We start from the raw sequence: 18676 nt of genomic DNA, 5'->3' as shown, positions 1-18676 counted from the left end.
AGAAGACTAACAGATGGACTGGTCTACTCTCTCTGTCTGTATGCTGAACAGTTGGCAATGGTAGTTGCTCTCCAGTGGGTGGAGGACACTCAACCTATTAGAATTGTATTATGCTCAGATTCTTTGTCTGTACTGTGTAGTTTATCCTCTGGTAACTCTAATATGAGTGATCTACTATTGGAGGCATTGACTCTATTATGGAGAATTGAGAAAGTGGTTGTAGTAGTGTGTTTCTGTTGGGTCCCAGCCCATTCAGGTGTGGGAGGGAATGGAATTGTACACCAAGTAGCCAAAAGGGCTTTAAACCAGATATAATGTATATTTGTGCTATATTGGGTAGAGGCTAAGATCATAGCCATTTTTATAGACGTGCAGAAGAGGTGGGACTCCCGAGCCCTAGGGTTGAGATTTATATGCCCTCCAAAGAAAGGTCAGTGGAACAAGATTCAAAAGGCGGAGGGGGGATGGGGCGTGGGTTTGTTAGAAGTTAGTAGGGCTCTTTCTTTTAATGTTCTTAGTAGTACAGGATTAGGTAGGAGGGTTTTGTTTATAGATGTTTATGTTGACCATTGACCATTGTTTTTGACCATACACTCCAGTACAGTAGGTGGCGGCATGCACCTTTAACGTCTGTTTGCAGACCGCCATAGAAGAAGAAGAAGTTGTAGCTTGAAACTAGCCACACACACCGCAGTTTGATGGTGGTTGCATCCAACATCTTAGCTAGCTACAGCAACATTTCATATTTGCAGGTAAATTCACCATACTTTGTAGAAGTCTCATAATTTATGTTTGAATCATTAATATTATCTTGTAATAAAGTTACTATATTAGAATTAGCTAGCTAGTGAATTAGTTTGACGGCTAGTTTGCATAAGGCAACGTTAGCTTCGTAACGTTAGCTAGCAGATAGCCTATTTGAAGCTAGCTAGCTACTAGCTAACGTTAGCTAGTAACGTAATTAGCGGTCTCTTTGCAGAGTCATAAAACATTATACGCTTTTCATGCAAGTATCGAGTTATGTCTACTCTATAGATAGTATTGAGATGCTATAGATAGTATTGGACTAACATGTACTTATGTAGCTTTCCAGGTAGTTAGAAAAATAGCTAGCGTTAGCTAGCTAGCATTCTAACTTGCAAAAATGGAGACGCCAGGTGAGGCGCGCCAAAAGCAGCAACGTTGCCATAGCCAAGCTAGCTAGTGGTTGTCACTAGTTACCACAGCCACAGTCAAATGGCTATATCGTAAAAACTCGCTTTTTGGTCGTAAATCAAGGTTAGGGTTAGGCATAAGGTTAGCAGTGTGGTTAGGATTAGGTTTAAAATATGATTTTACCAGAAATTGTAGAAATAGGCGGGGTTTAGCCATAAATATAATGATGACATTGTGGCTGTGGTAACTACTGATGACCGCTGGCTAGCGAGTACCAAACTTTAGCTACATTGACCGAGCTAACTAACTAGATATATGCCTTCACGTGTGTGATCTCATGGTCTAGAATAGTGGAGCCACAATAACTACTTAGTGGAGCCACAATTAACTAGCTACTTGTGGCTGTAATTTCTCAAGCCTACCACCACATTTGATTGACATGAATACAACTGAAGCAAACCATTGTTTTTGTTGTTTCCTTTCTCTTCAATTGTAACTTTAGGTGCAGTATGGAACCCTCAGAGCATCCAGAAACCTCGGCCTCTTTTCAAATGGCCAATGAGAATGTACATCTAGACCTGCTATCCACACAGACTGATATGGACCTGTTTTCTGAGCACACTGACATGGGCCTGCTGCCTGCTCAGACTGATGTAGGCCTACTGTCTGCACAGAGTGATATGGACTTGCTGCCTGCTCAGACTGATGTAGACCTACTGTCTGCACAGAGTGATATGGACCTGCAGCCTGTACAGACGGATATGGAGGTGGCCTACACTGGCTCACTGGGAACAGAGGGACACAGTGGGGAGCAGCAGGCCCTTGACGAGTTGACAACCTTTCTCACCCAATCTGAAAGAGAGAGGCTGAAAACTCAGGACAGCTTGAGCATCCTGGGGGACCCAGACTCACTGGAACTGTCCAAAGCCCAGGTGGAGGACTTTTACAGCCGCACAGTCCTTCCAGAACCATCAGACTTTCAGGAACCCTCAGTCTTTCCAATTCCCTCCGTCCTTCCAGAGCCCTCCGTCCTTCCAGAATCCTCATACCTTCAAGAACCTTCAGGCTTCTCAGAATCCTCAGTCTATCCAGAACCCTCATACCTTTCAAAACCCTCAGACTTCCAAGAGCCCTCCAGCCCAGCCACAGGCCTCAGTCAGGATGAGTGGGGCAGGCAGGGTCACACAGAAGCCTGGTCAGAAATGGGAGCTGAGCCAGGGACAGACAGGCTGGAGGTCACCGTGGGAACTCCGACCGTAACTGGGACACAGATGCCAGAGACAGGAGAGGAGCAAATGGACATAGTGCATGAAGATCCCACTGCATCTGCTCAAGATGACGTTGATCCAAATATGCCTTCTATAGTCAGCGTAGAGAGTTCACACTCTGAGGATGGTCCAGGCAAAGAGGAAGCCTTATCATTCTATGGATTGGTGCCAAAGGTAGAAGGCACAGCAGAGAAAAAGAGTGAGAAAGAACAGCCAGTGGGGGGCAGTATGTCCCCACTATCATCCTGGGCCCAGCCATTGACACCAGGTGAAGGTGTGTGTAGTAAGGAACCGTTGTTTTTAGGCTCATAAGTTTATACATTTATGTAACATATAGAAGTCTCAGTGCCACAGAAATAGTTTGAGAATGATAAAGGGAAATGCAAAACTTGATTTAGGCATAATTACACATATTTGAGAAACGATTAGCAATCACTTCTTCAAATAGCCATGTCAGTTCACATAGTCTGCATCTCCTATGTCATGAACAGCCTTTAGTTACTGATGATCGATTGTGTTTGTTTCAGCTGAGGAACAACCTGAAACTGAGGTCGCCGTCGAGGATCCAAATAGTCAAAAGACTACGGTAAAAAAACAACTTTCCATTAATTCTAGACATTTTCTTTAAAAGTAAGTTAATTACTGTTAGTTACTCTTCTCATTTATTGTAGGGGAGAAAGAGAGGTCGTCGTAATCGTGGAGAAGTGAGGAAAAACATGTCTGATGGAGGTAAAACATCAGTTCTTTGTAAAGCTGCTTATGTTTAGCTAATTAATTTACCTCAGTCTCAACAACTATCATTATGTATGACTATTTGCCCAATTATATGATTATCACACTGCTCTAAATGCATTGTCTTCTGCTGCAGACCAGCTAACAGACAGCGGTTCTGACGATGCAGCTGATGATCCGAGGGACACAGACTTTGACCCCGCACGGTTTGGCCTCCGGCGTTCCACCAGGGTCTCCCAAAGGAGCCAGAGCACTCCGTCCCCCCGCCTCATTTCCCCGAAGCTGTCTGGTCCTGCCTCTACCCCTGCGTACACTCAGAGGTCTGGAGGACCCCCTCCACCCCGGCCGCCACCCCCTCGCCAGCCTACCAGGGTCCTCTGTGCCAACTGCAGTGGAATTCTGCAGAGCGGACAGACAGCCTACCAGCGCAGGGGTCAGCCTCAGCTATTCTGCAGCTCCACCTGCCTTAACTCCTTTGGCAAGAAAGCCCCCAAGAAAAAGCCCTGTGCTTTCTGTAAAAGGTAAGCTTCTCAATAGATATTCAATTAATGTGTTCTTAGTTTCTGCTATTCCTTCCAGGAAGGACAGTGGATTTATAACAAATTCCTCATGCTATTTCATAGTAAAGTAAGTGTTAACATTGTGCATTGTTTTGATCTCAACAATATTTGTGAAATGTACCTTAAGGTTTGTCTCTTCTATTTTAGGGACATGGGTAATAGAAAGGACACCATGCTTGCACAGGTTGGCCAGTCACAGGCCTTCCAAGAATTCTGCAACAGCACTTGTCTTTCCCTGTATGAGGCCCGGCTGGAGAAGGGCCCGACACAGCCCCCCAAACCAAGTGCCCCTGCCCAAAGATGCAGTGTGTGCAACCTAATGCGTGAGGTACCAAAGCTTTGGCCATAACATTTTAGATTATGTGCTCCCAGCCAATTGGCTGCATGTCAACTAAATAGTGTTAGGGTGTCTCAATAGGAGGAAACTCCAGTAGACAGTAGGATGATTATTTAAAGGCCCAGTGCAGTCAAAAACATGATTTCCCTCTGTTTTATATATATTTCCACACTATGAGGTTGGAATAATACTGTGAAATTGAGAGAAAAAAACGATAATGTCCTTTTAGTGTAAGAGCTGTTTGAAAAGACTGCCTGAAATTACTGCCTATTTTGGTGGGATGGAGTTTTGGCCTGCCTTAGTTAGTGGCACTGAAAGCGTTTTAACTAATTTGCAGATATGAAACAGACAATCAGAATATCAGTAAAAAAAATATCAAATTCCCAGTTTATTCTTAAAAAAAACTACTTTAAAAATAGGTTCTATTTGACAGAAAATGCCATGACATAGAGTAAGGCATTGTTGGCAGAATAGACAGATGCAGTTCAATGCATGATCAATATAATTCACCAATACATTTCTTGGTAGCAACAAATATTGCTATCAGGTTGTACATCACAGCTGGCCTGGTACATTGTTTGCTTCCTCCAACCATTGGGGATGCACTGTTTCAGTTTCAATATGACTCAATATGTTGGACAAAAACAGACAAATGTAAGTAAGGCCAGGAATGTCAATACAATCAAACTAGCAAGGGCAATGATCACAAGTCAGTCATAAGTGGCTAATAGGCTAGCTTAACTATTTATGTTGCTATGTATTTATCAAGCTAAAAACGCGGAGCCTAACATTAGCTAGCTAGCTGCTGGGATGATGTTATGTCATTGGACAGTGGGCGAGTGGCCAACTTTTTCCCCCAATATCATTTTTCTGTGGCTAAAGATGCAGGTGTCATTTGGTTAGCTAGCAAGAAATGTAAATCACTTTGCTAGCTAGCAATGCTGAACTTGAACGACTGTTATCCACAGTTAGCATATCTCTTGGTTGTCAATCAAATGTATTTGGCATCGATCAAATGGGCGGGCAGGCAAGTTCCTATTTAGTTGTTAAAACGTGGGTTGGGACAAGCATGCATTGGCAGGCAAGCTGCAGAAGGGCGATCAGGCTACTTTCCCCCCATCGTTTATCAGTGCACTACAAGCTGAAAAAGTTTGAGGGTTTATCTACTGTTCCCTCATTAGATTTTAGCTCAGCTCTCTGGCTGACATTAGTTGTTGATCTTGTTGTTTTTGATGTACATAGGCAACTGAGGGAGAGAGAGCCTACCTTTTCATGGTTGTTTGATCTCCCGTGGTATTTACATATTTGCAGAAATCCATTCAGGTGTATTTTGTGGCTTTCTAATGAGCTAAATTCGTACTGTTGCTACTGCCTGTAAACACACAGTCCAGTTCAAAGTGAATGATGGCAGGCCCGTGTGGCAAATGGCTTATTTGCATATAGTCCTACTGTAGCTCTGATTGGCTATGGTGCACCAGTCTGTGTAGAGTCCAGTCCTGGACAAGACACATGTTTTTATTAGGTTTTATTTACTGCAATGTCTATTACAGGGGTACTCAACTACTATTTGAGAAGGTCCAGTGACACAAATTTCCTATGTGTCAAAAGTCTGGATGGATATCATCCTTTATCGGCGCTGTGGTACAGCGTAGTAACAAACATAGTCGTCTGCGACTTAGGAAACATGTTGTTATATTAACTGTACATTAAATTAATTAAATGAGATGCATCAACATTGCTGAAGAACAAAAGTGGTTGCATAATTGTCTATGCAAAAAGTGCACTGTGAACCATTGTACATGGACCTTAAATTCAAAAATATATATTTAAATAAAATAAAGTGCATGTTTTCTGGAGAACAAAGGAGAGCTGAAAAAAATACATAATCTGAATGCACAGAACGTCACTGTGGGCCATACAATATTAATGTAAAAGTCACTGTGCCTTGCCCTTGCATCAATGAGAGAAATTACACTTTGTCTCCTGCCAATGCTTTGAACTTTGGCGCAAATGGTGTGAGAGCAACGCTGAGACGCTGGTACAGGTGTTCATTGGTGAGCCTGGTGTGGTATTTGTTTTTAATAAAGTTAATTGTGTAGAAGGCTGATTCACAACTGTACAGTGGGGGAAAAAAGTATTTAGTCAGCCACCAATTGTGCAAGTTCTCCCACTTAAAAAGATGAGAGGCCTGTAATTTTCATCATAGGTACACGTCAACTATGACAGACAAATTGAGGAAAAGAAATCCAGAAAATCACATTGTAGAATTTTTAATGAATTTATTTGCAAATTATGGTGGAAAATAAGTATTTGGTCACCTACAAACAAGCAAGATTTCTGGCTCTCACAGACCTGTAACTTCTTCTTTAAGAGGCTCCTCTGTCCTCCACTCGTTACCTGTATTAATGGCACCTGTTTGAACTTGTTATCAGTATAAAAGACACCTGTCCACAACCTCAAACAGTCACACTCCAAACTCCACTATGGCCAAGACCAAAGAGCTGTCAAAGGACACCAGAAACATAATTGTAGACCTGCACCAGGCTGGGAAGAGTGAATCTGCAATAGGTAAGCAGCTTGGTTTGAAGAAATCAACTGTGGGAGCAATTATTAGGAAATGTAAGACATACAAGACCACTGATAATCTCCCTCGATCTGGGGCTCCACGCAAGATCTTTCCCCGTGGGGTCAAAATGATCACAAGAACGGTGAGCAAAAATCCCAGAACCACACGGGGGGACCTAGTGAATGACCTGCAGATAGCTGGGACCAAAGTAACAAAGCCTACCATCAGTAACACACTACGCCGCCAGGGACTCAAATCCTGCAGTGCCAGACGTGTCCCCCTGCTTAAGCCAGTACATGTCCAGGCCCGTCTGAAGTTTGCTAGAGTGCATTTGGATGATCCAGAAGAGGATTGGGAGAATGTCATATGGTCAGATGAAACCAAAATATAACCTTTTGGTAAAAACTCAACTCGTCGTGTTTGGAGGACAAAGAATGCTGAGTTGCATCCAAAGAACACCATACCTACTGTGAAGCATGGGGGTGGAAACATCATGCTTTGGGGCTGTTTTTCTGCAAAGGGACCAGGACGACCGATCCGTGTAAAGGAAATAATGAATGGGGCCATGTATCGTGAGATTTTGAGTGAAAACCTCCTTCCATCAGCAAGGGCATTGAAGATGAAACGTGGCTGGGTCTTTCAGCATGACAATGATCCCAAACACACCGCCCGGGCAACGAAGGAGTGGCATTTCAAGGTCCTGGAGTGGCCTAGCCAGTCTCCAGATCTCAACCCCATAGAAAATCTTTGGAGGGAGTTGAAAGTCCGTGTTGCCCAGCGACAGCCCCAAAACATCACTGCTCTAGAGGAGATCTGCATGGAGGAATGGGCCAAAATACCAGCAACAGTGTGTGAAAACCTTGTGAAGACTTACAGAAAACGTTTGACCTGTCATTGCCAACAAAGGGTATATAACAAAGTATTGAGAAACTTTTGTTATTGACCAAATACTTATTTTCCACCATAATTTGCAAATAAATTCATTAAAAATCCTACAATGTGATTTTCTGTAATTTTTTTTCCTCATTTTGTCTGTCATTGTTGACGTAACTATGATGAAAATTACAGGCCTCTCTCGTTTTTTTAAGTGGGAGAACTTGCACAATTGGTGGCTGACTAAATACTCCCCCCACTGTATGTGGAGGCAGACATGGTCAGGATGTGTAGTGCCAGTTTGTTGAGAACAGGGACATCAACTGTTCTCCAAGATGGCGTAGCAGTACGGTCGCTTTTATTTTTCGTCCTGTGTAAATATCCCGTTTCTTGTTTTTTTTTGTCTATATTTCTAAATTTTTTACTTTCACTCTTTAACTAAATATACTCTCCTGCAACCCGCCTCACCCAACGTGGAAAGGATTCTATTATTTCTTTATAACTTTCATCAAGAACCGTAAGCTGAAACGTGTGTAGCCGCAATCTGAATTGGCTACCTGCTATTAGTTACCGTTAGCGTCTCCACCACTGTCCGTGGCCTACACTATCCACCAGCCAGCTCTAGCTAGCCTGGACAATTCGTCGGCCAGTCTGCACAGCGTGCTATCGACCCAGCGTGCTATCGACCCATAGCTTATTGGACTTTCTGCCGGAATCACTGGACCCTAGCGCCGGATCATCACAACCAGCTAGCTAGCTGCAACTAAATGGCTACGTGTTATTAGTCACTGTTAGCGTCTTCATCTTTGTCCGTGGCCTACACTATCCACCAGCCAGCTCTAGCTAGCCTGGACAATTCGTCGGCCAGTCTGCACAGCGTGCTATCGACCCAGCGTGCTATCGACCCATAGCTTATTGGACTTTCTGCCGGAATCACTGGACCCTAGCGCCGGATCATCACAACCAGCTAGCTAGCTGCAACCTGTTGCTGGCTGATACCATTGCCATATAGCAAGCACCAGTTAGCCTTGAGCTAGCCTGCTAGCTCCCTGCTAGCTGTGCTGAAGCACCAATTTGAACTGCTCTCGGACTCACATATTGCTGTTCACTGGACCTTATGATCACTCAGCTGCACAGCTGATGCCTGCTGGACTGTTCCTTTACACGGTACTCTGTCCTGTTTTTTCTGTTTAGTCTTAGCCCAAACGTTATCGCTATTTCCAGTTGTGTCTTAGCTCTCTCTAATAACACGTGACTGCTTTATGCCTCTCTCCTATGTCAATTATGCCTTGCCTATTGCTGTTTGGGTTAGTTCTTATTATACAATTTCAATGTAGAACCCCCTAGTCCCTCTCAAACTGTCTCATATAGTTCCTTTGTTCCCCCCCATACACGCCGAGACCGGCTCAATCGATGCCTCCAATGATGCTATCTCTTTCATTGTTACCCAACACTTAGGATTACCTGAACTGTACTCATATCCTTCCATATCCTTTTCTGTACATAATGCCCTGAATCTTTTCTACAACGCCCGGAGAACTGCCCCCTTTATTCTATGTACCCAACGCACTAGAAGACCAGTTCTTAAAGCCTTTAGTCGTATCCTTATTCTACTCCTCCTCTGTTCCTCTGGTGATGTAGAGGCTAACCCAGGCCCTGCAGCCCCCAGTATCACTCCTACTCCCCAGGAGCTATCATTTATTGACTTCTGTAACCGTAAAAGTCTTGGTTTTCTGCACATAAATATCAGAAGCCTCCTTCCTAAGTTTGAGTTATTCACTGCGTTAGCACACTCCGCCAACCCTGATGTTCTAGCAGTGTCTGAATCCTGGCTTAGGAAGGCCACCAAAAATTCTGAAATTTCCATCCCCAACTATAACATTTTCCGTCTAGATAGAACTGCCAAAGGGGGGTGGAGTTGCAATCTACTGTAGAGATAGCCTGCAGAGCTCCATCATACTATCCAGGTCTGTGCCCAAACAGTTTGAGCTTTTAGTTCTAAAAATCCACCTTTCCAGAAATAAATCTCTCACTGTTGCCGCTTGCTACAGACCCCCCTCAGCCCCCAGCTGTGCCCTGGACACCATATGTGAACTGATTGCCCCCCATCTATCCTCAGAGTTCGTACTGCTTGGTGACCTAAATTGGGATATGCTTAATACCCCAGCCATCCTACAATCCAAGCTAGATGCCCTCAACCTCACGCAAATTATCAACGAACCTACCAGGTACAACCCTAAATCCGTAAACATGGGTACCCTCATAGATATCATCCTGACTAACTTACCCTCTAAATACACCTCCGCTGTCTTCAACCAGGATCTCAGCGATCACTGCCTTATTGCCTGCGTCCGTAACGGGTCCGCGGTCAAACGACCACCCCTCATCACTGTCAAACGCTCCCAAAAACACTTCAGCGAGCAGGCCTTCCTAATTGACCTGGCCCAGGTATCCTGGATGGATATAGATCTCATTCCGTCAGTAGAGGATGCCTGGTTGTTCTTTAAAAGTAATTTCCTCTCAATCTTAAATAGACATGCCCCATTCAAAAAATACAGAACTAAGAACAGATATAGCCCCTGGTTCTCCTCAGACTTGACTGCCCTTGACCAGCACAAAAACATCCTGTGGCGTACTGCATTAGCATCAAATAGCCCCCGTGATATGCAACTTTTCAGGGAAGTTAGGAACCAATATACACAAGCAGTTAGGAAAGCAAAGGCTAACTTTTTCAAACAGAAATTTGCATCCTGTAGCACTAACTCCAAAAAGTTTTGGGACACTGTAAAGTCCATGGAAAATAAGAGCACTTCCTCCCAGCTGCCCACTGCACTGAGGCTAGGAAACACTATCACCACCGATAAATCTACAATAATCGAGAATTTCAACAAGCATTTTGCTACGGCTGGCCATGCTTTCCACCTGGCTACCACTACCCCGGCCACCAGCTCTGCACCCTCCGCTGCAACTTGCCCATGCCCCCCCGCTTCTCCTTCACACAAATCCAGACAGCTGATGTTCTAAAAGAGCTGCAAAATCTGGACCCCTACAAATCATCTGGACTAGACAATCTGGACCCTTTCTTTCTAAAACTAGCCGCCGAAATTGTCGCAACCCCTATTACTAGCCTGTTCAACCTCTCTTTCGTAACGTCTGAGATCCCCAGAGATTGGAAAGCTGCCGCGGTCATCCCCCTCTTCAAAGGGGGTGACACTCTAGATCCAAACTGTTACAGACCCATATCCATCCTGCCCTGCCTTTCAAAAGTTTTTGAAAGCCAAGTCAACAAACAGATCACCAACCATTTCGAATCCCACTGTACCTTCTCTGCTATGCAATCCGGTTTCCGAGCTGGTCATGGGTGCACTTCAGCCACGCTCAAGGTCCTAAATGATATTATAACCGCGATCGATAATAGACAGTACTGTGCAGCCGTTTTCATTGACCTGGCCAAGGCTTTCGACTCTGTCAACCACCGCATTCTTATTGGCAGACTAAATAGCCTTGGTTTCTCTAATGACTGCCTCGCCTGGTTCACCAACTACTTCTCAGATAGAGTTCAATGTGTCAAATCGGAGGGCCTGTTGTCTGGACCTATGGCAGTCTCTATGGGGGTGCCACAGGGTTCAATTCTTGGGCCAACTCTTTTCTCTGTGTATATCAATGACGTCGCTCTTGCTGCTGGTGACTCTCAGATCCACCTCTACGCAGACGACACCATTTTGTATACATCTGGCCCTTCATTGGACACTGTGTTAACAAACCTCCAAACGAGCTTCAATTCCATACAACACTCCTTCAGTAGCCTCCAACTGCTCTTAAACACTAGTAAAACAAAATGCATGCTCTTCAACCGAACGCTGCTTGCACCCGCCCACCCGACTAGAATCACTACTCTAGACGGGTCTGACCTAGAGTACGTGGACAACTACAAATATCTAGGTGTCTGGTTAGACTGTAAACTCTCCTTCCAGACTCACATTAAGAATCTCCAATCCAAAGTTAAATCTAGAATCGGTTTCCTATTTCGCAACAAAGCCTCCTTCACTCATGCTGCCAAACATGCCCTTGTAAAACTGACTATCCTACCGATCCTTGACTTCGGCGATGTCATTTACAAAATAGCCTCCAACACTCTACTCAGCAAATTGGATGTTGTCTATCACAGTGCCATCCGTTTTGTCTCCAAAGCCCCATATAATACCCACCACTGTGACCTGTACGCTCTTGTTGGCTGGTCCTCACTACATATTCGTCGCCAAACCCACTGGCTCCAGGCCATCTATAAATCACTGCTAGGCAAATCCCCGCCTTATCTTAGCTCATTGGTCACCATAGCAACACCCACCCGTAGTCTGCGCTCCAGCGGGTATATCTCACTGGTCATCCCCAAAGCCAACACCTCCTTTGGCCGCAATTCCTTCCAGTTCTCTGCTGCCAATGACTGGAACAAACTGCAAAAATCTCTGAAGCTGGAGACGCTTATCTCCCTCACTAACTTTAGGCATCAGTTGTCAGAGCACCTTACCGATCACTGCACCTGTACACAGCCCATCTGAAATTAGCCCGCCCAACTACCTCATCCCTATATTGTTATTTATTTTGCTCATCTGTACCCCAGTATCTCTATTTGCACATCATCTCTTGCACATCATTCCAGTGTTAATACTAAATTGTAATTATTTTGCACTATAGCCTATTTTATTGCCTTACCTCCATAACTTGCTAAATTTGCACACTGTATATTAATTGTATTTCTGTTGTATTTTTTTGATTTTTGTTTTGTTTTACCCCATATGTAACTCTGTGTTGTTGTTTTTATCGCACTGCTATGCTTTATCTTGGCCAGGTCGCAGTTGTAAATGAGAACTTGTTCTCAACTGGTTTACCTGGTTAAATAAAGGTGAAATAAATAAATAAATAAATAAACTGAAGGCACCATCTTTCCCCAGAAAGTGACAGGGTCACAATCGCCAGCCTGCTCTTTCAAAGCCACATTTTGTTGCAGCTCAATCAACTTCATTTGCAGTGATGCAACATCTACCCATTTGAAGATCTGTTTTGCTTCTTCTGACAACTTTGTCACATTTATGACCAAGGAGGGGTTCTGGATGAGCAGCAGCATTTCTCTCCCAACAGTGAAGTCATCAAAGCGAGCCTTGAAGTTATCCATCAGTTTCTGGATGAAATCAACATGGTTGGGAACATCATTGTCTCCCTGCGTTTGCATCAGAAGATTGGGGAAGTGGACAAGTTCTCCTTGGAGATCATTCTTGAAAGCTCAAATTTCTTCTAGAAAGCCTGAACTGCTGTTAGCATATCACACACTGTGCAACTGTTTCCATCTTCTCATCTTCCAAAAACACAGAAAACTGAGTTGCCTTGTCACTCTTTTCCTCTGATAAGAAAGCTTTGATTTCCTCTTGAATGGCCCAAAAGCGTTCCAAAACCTTGCCTTTGCTGAGCCATCTGTCATTGTTGTGCAGTAGTAAGTCATCAAAACTGGCATTGGCCTCTGTCAGAATGCCTCGTAGCAGGCGGTGTTGTAGGGATGATGTTGATCAGTTTCATCATCGTTGTCATGACCTCGGAATATTGCTTTCCCAGACTGGCACACAGGACAGATTGATGGATGATGCAGTGATATGATGTCAGGTCAGGGTGGTCCTATTTCAAATGTGCAACCAGTCCCCTCCCTCTTCCTATCATGGCTGGAGCTCCATCTTTGGTGATGGAGACCACTGACTTCAGATCTATCCCCCTTTTTGTCAGCATCCCTTTGATGGCCTCATGGATATCCTCTCCCCGTGTGTGTGCTTCTAGATTAGTTGAGCCAGCCCAACAGCTCCTCACAGAATTCCTTCTCTGTTTCGTTATAAAATCTGACACACCAGAAGCTGTGCATTATCAGTGTTATCTGTTGATTCATCCACAGCTAATGAAATGCATGGTGCATTCTGAATGGCCTCATCAAGTTGTGAAGTGAAATCTTCCGCTAATATTTCAGTTCTCCTCATTGCTGTGGAATCTGACAGTGGGATCTGTTTGATATTTTCCCTGAGCTCATCTTTCTGTTTACCTTCCAGCAAGGTTTCAGTAACTTCACACATGCATTATTTTACCATCTCAGTGTCAGATTTGTTTTTTGGTGTGTTTTCCCAAAACCCAAGCTATCCTCAGTGAACACTGCACGTTGTTGGGCTGTCAGGTAATTGACAAGGACTTTGGTGGACCTCTCATATTGGGATTTGAGTTGGTTAATTTTGTTTGTTCTCACCTCCGTGTTCAGGGGATACATCTGATCGAATTTACTATGCCTGGTGTCATAATGGCACTTAACATTGGCACTTTTCACGAGAGCTACGGACTGGCTGCATATCAGGTACATTGGTTTTGTGTTAGTTGCGGGGAGAATGAATACTGTTCCGTCCACTCGTCTTTGAATATACGGTTTTCATAGTCATGATAATTTTTTTATCAAGCCATATTAACAAAGATACTGGTAACTAAACTCATATCTGTGATTATTAACAGTTGAACCATGGTCAAATCTTTGTTTCTTTATGCCTCCTTGTTCCAAGGTTCCGCAGAGGATAATTGTGAAGGATATTTGAGGATATTGATGTGATTGGGTAAGACGCGGCCTCTTGTATTTGCATATAACCATGCAATTGGATTAGATTGGGCACTAGTAGAGGTGGGTGTTGCTTCGAGAGAGCGAGAAAGAGAGGTTACTGAGTTAAAGAGACCGCTGCGCCAGGTAGATTTTTAAAAAGCTGTCTAAACATAATTTATTGACTTTTCTATAACAAAATGCGATGTTGTCCGGCCCGGATTGAACCTTCCTCTGGGTCCGGACCGCGGCCCGCCAGTTGAGGTTGGCTAGTCTATTAATTGTCCAAACACACGGCTGCTTTCCCACTCTATATTGCTATAGAATGTTCACAAATGCCTTACTATACGTCATTAACAAACACAATGTATTAAAACGTGAAAATGACCATATCTAATTACTACATTCTCAGAAAATGTAAAATATAAAAATAAAAGGCTTCATATTCTTCCTGGGGGTGTATATGAACAGATTTTAATATGATTTGATGTTGCTAAAATGCTGTCAGTTCCACATAAATAGACCAACAAGAGAGTTCCAAACCTCTGCCAAAACCAGCTAGTTTTCTGTTTTCCCCTCCCCACTCATGCCACTCCCAGACAGTCATATCAGCATTCTTGCTTGAGAAATTGCTCTTTGCTAAGAAGCAACAAAAAAACTAAGAAGCTGTTTCTTTTTGACCATTTTAATTGCAAACAATCACAGTAAGGTACTTAATTGTTACCTGAAAATTATTTGATATTGAGTTAAAAATGGCTACACTTCCACAATGCTTTGCTTATGGTTTAAAATGCTGTAGGCTGTTTTGTTAGTCATACATTAAATTGAAGCTATTTTAAAGACTGCATCTTCTACTCTTGCAACAAGTCAACATTTTATGCTTACCTCGAAAAGCTGGCACCAGCCTTACCTATTCTGATTAGAGTTTCCCACACCATCTGTTAGTCATTTGTACAATAAAATGTATTAAAAATAAGTAGGCACTTTTTAATGCTAAGCACTGCAAAACCACACAATGATGTGATTATGGTATACATTCTTTAAAATATCCTTTGTGTTAGAAATGCTGGTCAGAGATCTGATCAGCACTCTTCAATTCAAGCTCAGTCGATATAGGGCAGCCCACCGAACACCTGTGCTAATGTGAAGTATTTGTCACGTCATGTGCTTTTCCCAGAAGTGAAACAAAGAATCCCTAAACCCTAGTGACACACATTTCAATGTCACCTCATGTTGATATTTCATAATTGAAAACAAATGTTATGTGTGTAGCTGGATCTATGCTGTGATGATGGAGTCTGCATGAGGCAGGACTTCTGTCAAACGTTGAAATCCATATCGACAAGTTTATGCTGTTGTTGAGTCTGTTCGTATGCTATGAGCAGGCAGCAGAATAAATTATAGCCAACTGGTTGACTAATGGGAAATGAAAAATGATGGCGTTATTTGAAGGTAGGATTGTTAGAATTCAGCCCCGAGTTTCTTACATTTCTTCCCTCCTGCCTCAGATCAACCACGAGGTAACCATGGGGAACATGATTCACCTCATGTGCAGTGATGCCTGCTTCAACCGTTTCCGCGCTACCAAGGGCCTGAAGACCAGCTGCTGTGACGCGTGTGGCACCTACATCAACACCTTCACCTCCCGGGCTGAGTACCTACTGCATGAGGGACAGCAGAGGAGGTTCTGCAACTCCTCGTGTCTCAGGCTGTATAAGATGGTGGGTGAATCTCTCTTCTTGAATCTACAGTCTTGTAATATTGAGTGATAAGAGAGTGATTTGTCTGCTTAGAGTGTTTAACATCTGAACGGCTGCTGTGTTGTCTTTGATTTCAGAAAAACACTAAGGTGCTCTCATGCCAGTGGTGTAGGACTCTGTGTAAGAACTTTGACATGCTGTCTAAAGTGGATCAGTATGGCAAGACCAGACACTTCTGTTCTTTGTGCTGTATCGCCTCACATAAAGTTAAAACGTCTGGGGACACAGGTACCTTCTACTCTCCTTGGCTTGTTTACTACTGTATTAATTCACCTTTTCTTAATCTGAATGTTTTGACATGATGTCTGACTGTGAATGGCTCTTCACTACTACTACTACTAATCTGTTTCTTTTCCAGTGCCCAGTGAAGCCTGCAGTTCCTGCAAAAGAAGCCCCTCTGAACCTTACTACTGTAAAACAAATGAAGCCGTGTATGTCTTCTGTAGCCCTAGCTGTTGGAGCAAATTTCAGGTAGGATAAACCCATACCCTGAATAGAGTTGGGACAACACTACAACCTACAGTGTTTAACCTCTTAAGGATCGGACCCTTTTTTCCCCCCAATTTTCGCCTAAAATGACATACCCAAATCTAACTGCCTGTAGCTCAGGACATGAAGCAAGGATATGCATATTCTTGATACTATTTGAAAGGAAACACTTTGAAGTTTGTGGAAATGTGAAATTAATGTTGGAGAATATAACACATTAGATCTGGTAAAAGATAATACAAACAAAAAACATTTTTTTTAATCATCTTCGAAATGCAAGAGAAAGGCCACAATATAATATTGCAGTTTAGGCGCAATTTAGATTTTGGCCACTCGACGGCAGCAGTGTGTGTGTGTGCAAAGTTTCAGATTGATCTAGTGAACCATTGCAATACTGGACTATTTTGTATCAAGTCTGCCCAAATGTGCCGAATTGGTCAATTGTTACTTTTTCAAGTACATAACTATAGAGAACATGCAAAAATGATATGGTAATACAAAATGTAAGTTTACACACTCCCAGGAATGTCATACATGGCCGGGCGGGGTGGGTGTGGAGCCAGAGACAGCAGGGGTTCAAACTGTAGAACCCAGTTCCTACATTTGAATATAGAAATGGATTTTATTAAACAAAACTATGCTACATTTTATCTCTGGGACCCTTAGGATGACAAATCAGAGCAAGATTACTGAATGTAAGTACATTATTTACCTTCAGAGGTGAATGTACGAAACCAGTTGCCTAATGATACGTTTTTTATTGTTGTGCACTCTCCTCAAACAGCATGGTAGTTTTTCACTGTAATAGCTACTGTAACTTGGGACAGTGCAGTTAGATTAACAAGAATTTAAGCTTTCTGCCCATATAAGACATGTCTATGTCCTGGAAAGTTTGCTGTTACTTACAACAGTCATGCTAATCACATTAGCGCACGTTAGCTCAACCGTCCCGTATACGGGACACCGATCCCGTAGAGGTTAATCATGCCTACTCTCAAAGATTTGTAGAACATTTTTGCATTAAAACATCGTCTGACAGATGTTTATACAACACTTTGTTATTTTATGTGCATTTGTTTTAAACATTTTTAATGCCTCAGTTGTTCAACAACAACAACAAAAAAATGATTTTTGGTGATGGATTCTGAAAGTGATAAAAAAGAAACAGTTAATATTTACAGTGTGATGTACAGGCTTGGCCGTAGGTGCCTGTTAAGCAGAAAAATGCTAGTTAAAATGCACACCAAGCAGCTGCAGTGAGGAGCTCAGCCTCACTTCTGGAGCCCATTAAAATAAAAACTCATCATAAAGCTCTTTAGTGTGGAGAGGGTCACCCTTTGAAAGCTTTCGCCTTTATTCTACAGAAAACCTATGAATTAGGGCTTGGTCTGTTTCTGCAAAACCCTCGCAATAAAATGTCTGAGAATGGGCTGAGACATTCTTGAGTCCCTCTTTGATACTAGTCCTGTGAGGTAGTTTTTTTTTTGCCTTGGCTTAATGTTTGCTGTTTATTCTCTTCTTGTTAAATCTCCAGTTTAAGAAATATACTCTTCTTCACAGAGCAACAGTCCCAATGGAGACATCTACTTCAACTGTCTCTCTTGTCATAACATGTTCAGTGGGGTACCAGAAATCTTAGACTGGCAGGTAATCCAAATTTGCCTTTTACATACTTGTTTTTTAGTTTACTAGTCTCAACATTGTGGCAAAAATGTTTTTTACGGCTGGTTTAGTGAAAACTGTTATTTTTTCAAGACTACTTCAATAAGAAGTACATCCATTATTATGTGTGGTCCTGTATGGCTCAGTTGGTAGAGCATGACGCTTGTTACACCAGGATTGAATATATTATTTTGTTTGCTTTCAGGACTCAATATATCAGTTCTGCTGTAAGGAGTGCTGTGAGGACTACAAGCGTCTGAATGGTGTGGTTTCTGTGTGTGAGCACTGCAACCAAGAGAAACTGCTGCATAAGAAGATAAAGTTCTCTGGGGTGGAGAAGACCTTCTGCAGTGACGGTTAGGATGATGCATGCATTTCTGTGCGCATTGTTATATGTAATAGATTGTTGGTTTACATGGAAACACTTTCCTGTGTGTCTAGGCAGAGACTTATGTTTGTCTGTTGTCTCTTTTTACCAAGGTTGCATACTACTGTACAAGCAAGACTTTGCTCAACAACTGGGCCTGTGCTGTATAACCTGTACATACTGTTCTCAGACCTGCTCACGGGCAGTCACAGAGGAACAGGATGGCAACACATGGGACTTCTGCAGCGAAGATTGTAAAAGCAAATACCTCCTGTGGTACCTGAAAGTATGTCT

The 18676-nt window shown here is 43.0% G+C and overlaps 1 protein-coding gene across 2 annotated transcripts in view; it reads left to right on the top strand.

The window, feature by feature from the left end:
• Positions 1-680: 680 nt before the first annotated feature.
• Positions 681-18676, top strand: part of LOC121573734 (zinc finger MYM-type protein 3) — a 28879-nt gene continuing 10883 nt past the window's right edge. Inside the window, exons 1-12 of one of the 2 annotated variants that reach the window (XM_041885928.2) lie at positions 681-752; positions 1658-2691; positions 2951-3009; positions 3095-3152; positions 3292-3676; positions 3863-4043; positions 15613-15825; positions 15942-16092; positions 16223-16335; positions 17914-18000; positions 18221-18371; positions 18496-18668. In XM_041885928.2, the coding sequence (XP_041741862.1) occupies positions 1665-2691; positions 2951-3009; positions 3095-3152; positions 3292-3676; positions 3863-4043; positions 15613-15825; positions 15942-16092; positions 16223-16335; positions 17914-18000; positions 18221-18371; positions 18496-18668 (2598 nt within the window). In that variant the 5' untranslated portion in view covers positions 681-752; positions 1658-1664. Of the gene's footprint in view, positions 753-1657; positions 2698-2950; positions 3010-3094; positions 3153-3291; positions 3677-3862; positions 4044-15612; positions 15826-15941; positions 16093-16222; positions 16336-17913; positions 18001-18220; positions 18372-18495; positions 18669-18676 lie in introns of both variants that reach the window. The other variant, XM_041885927.2, reaches the window with a different exon arrangement.

This window comes from Coregonus clupeaformis, chromosome 9, assembly GCF_020615455.1.
Source record: "Coregonus clupeaformis isolate EN_2021a chromosome 9, ASM2061545v1, whole genome shotgun sequence".
In the NCBI taxonomy this organism is placed as follows: domain Eukaryota; kingdom Metazoa; phylum Chordata; class Actinopteri; order Salmoniformes; family Salmonidae; genus Coregonus; species Coregonus clupeaformis.
Note: the sequence above shows the minus strand (reverse complement) of the source record. Positions and strands in the feature narration are given on the sequence as shown.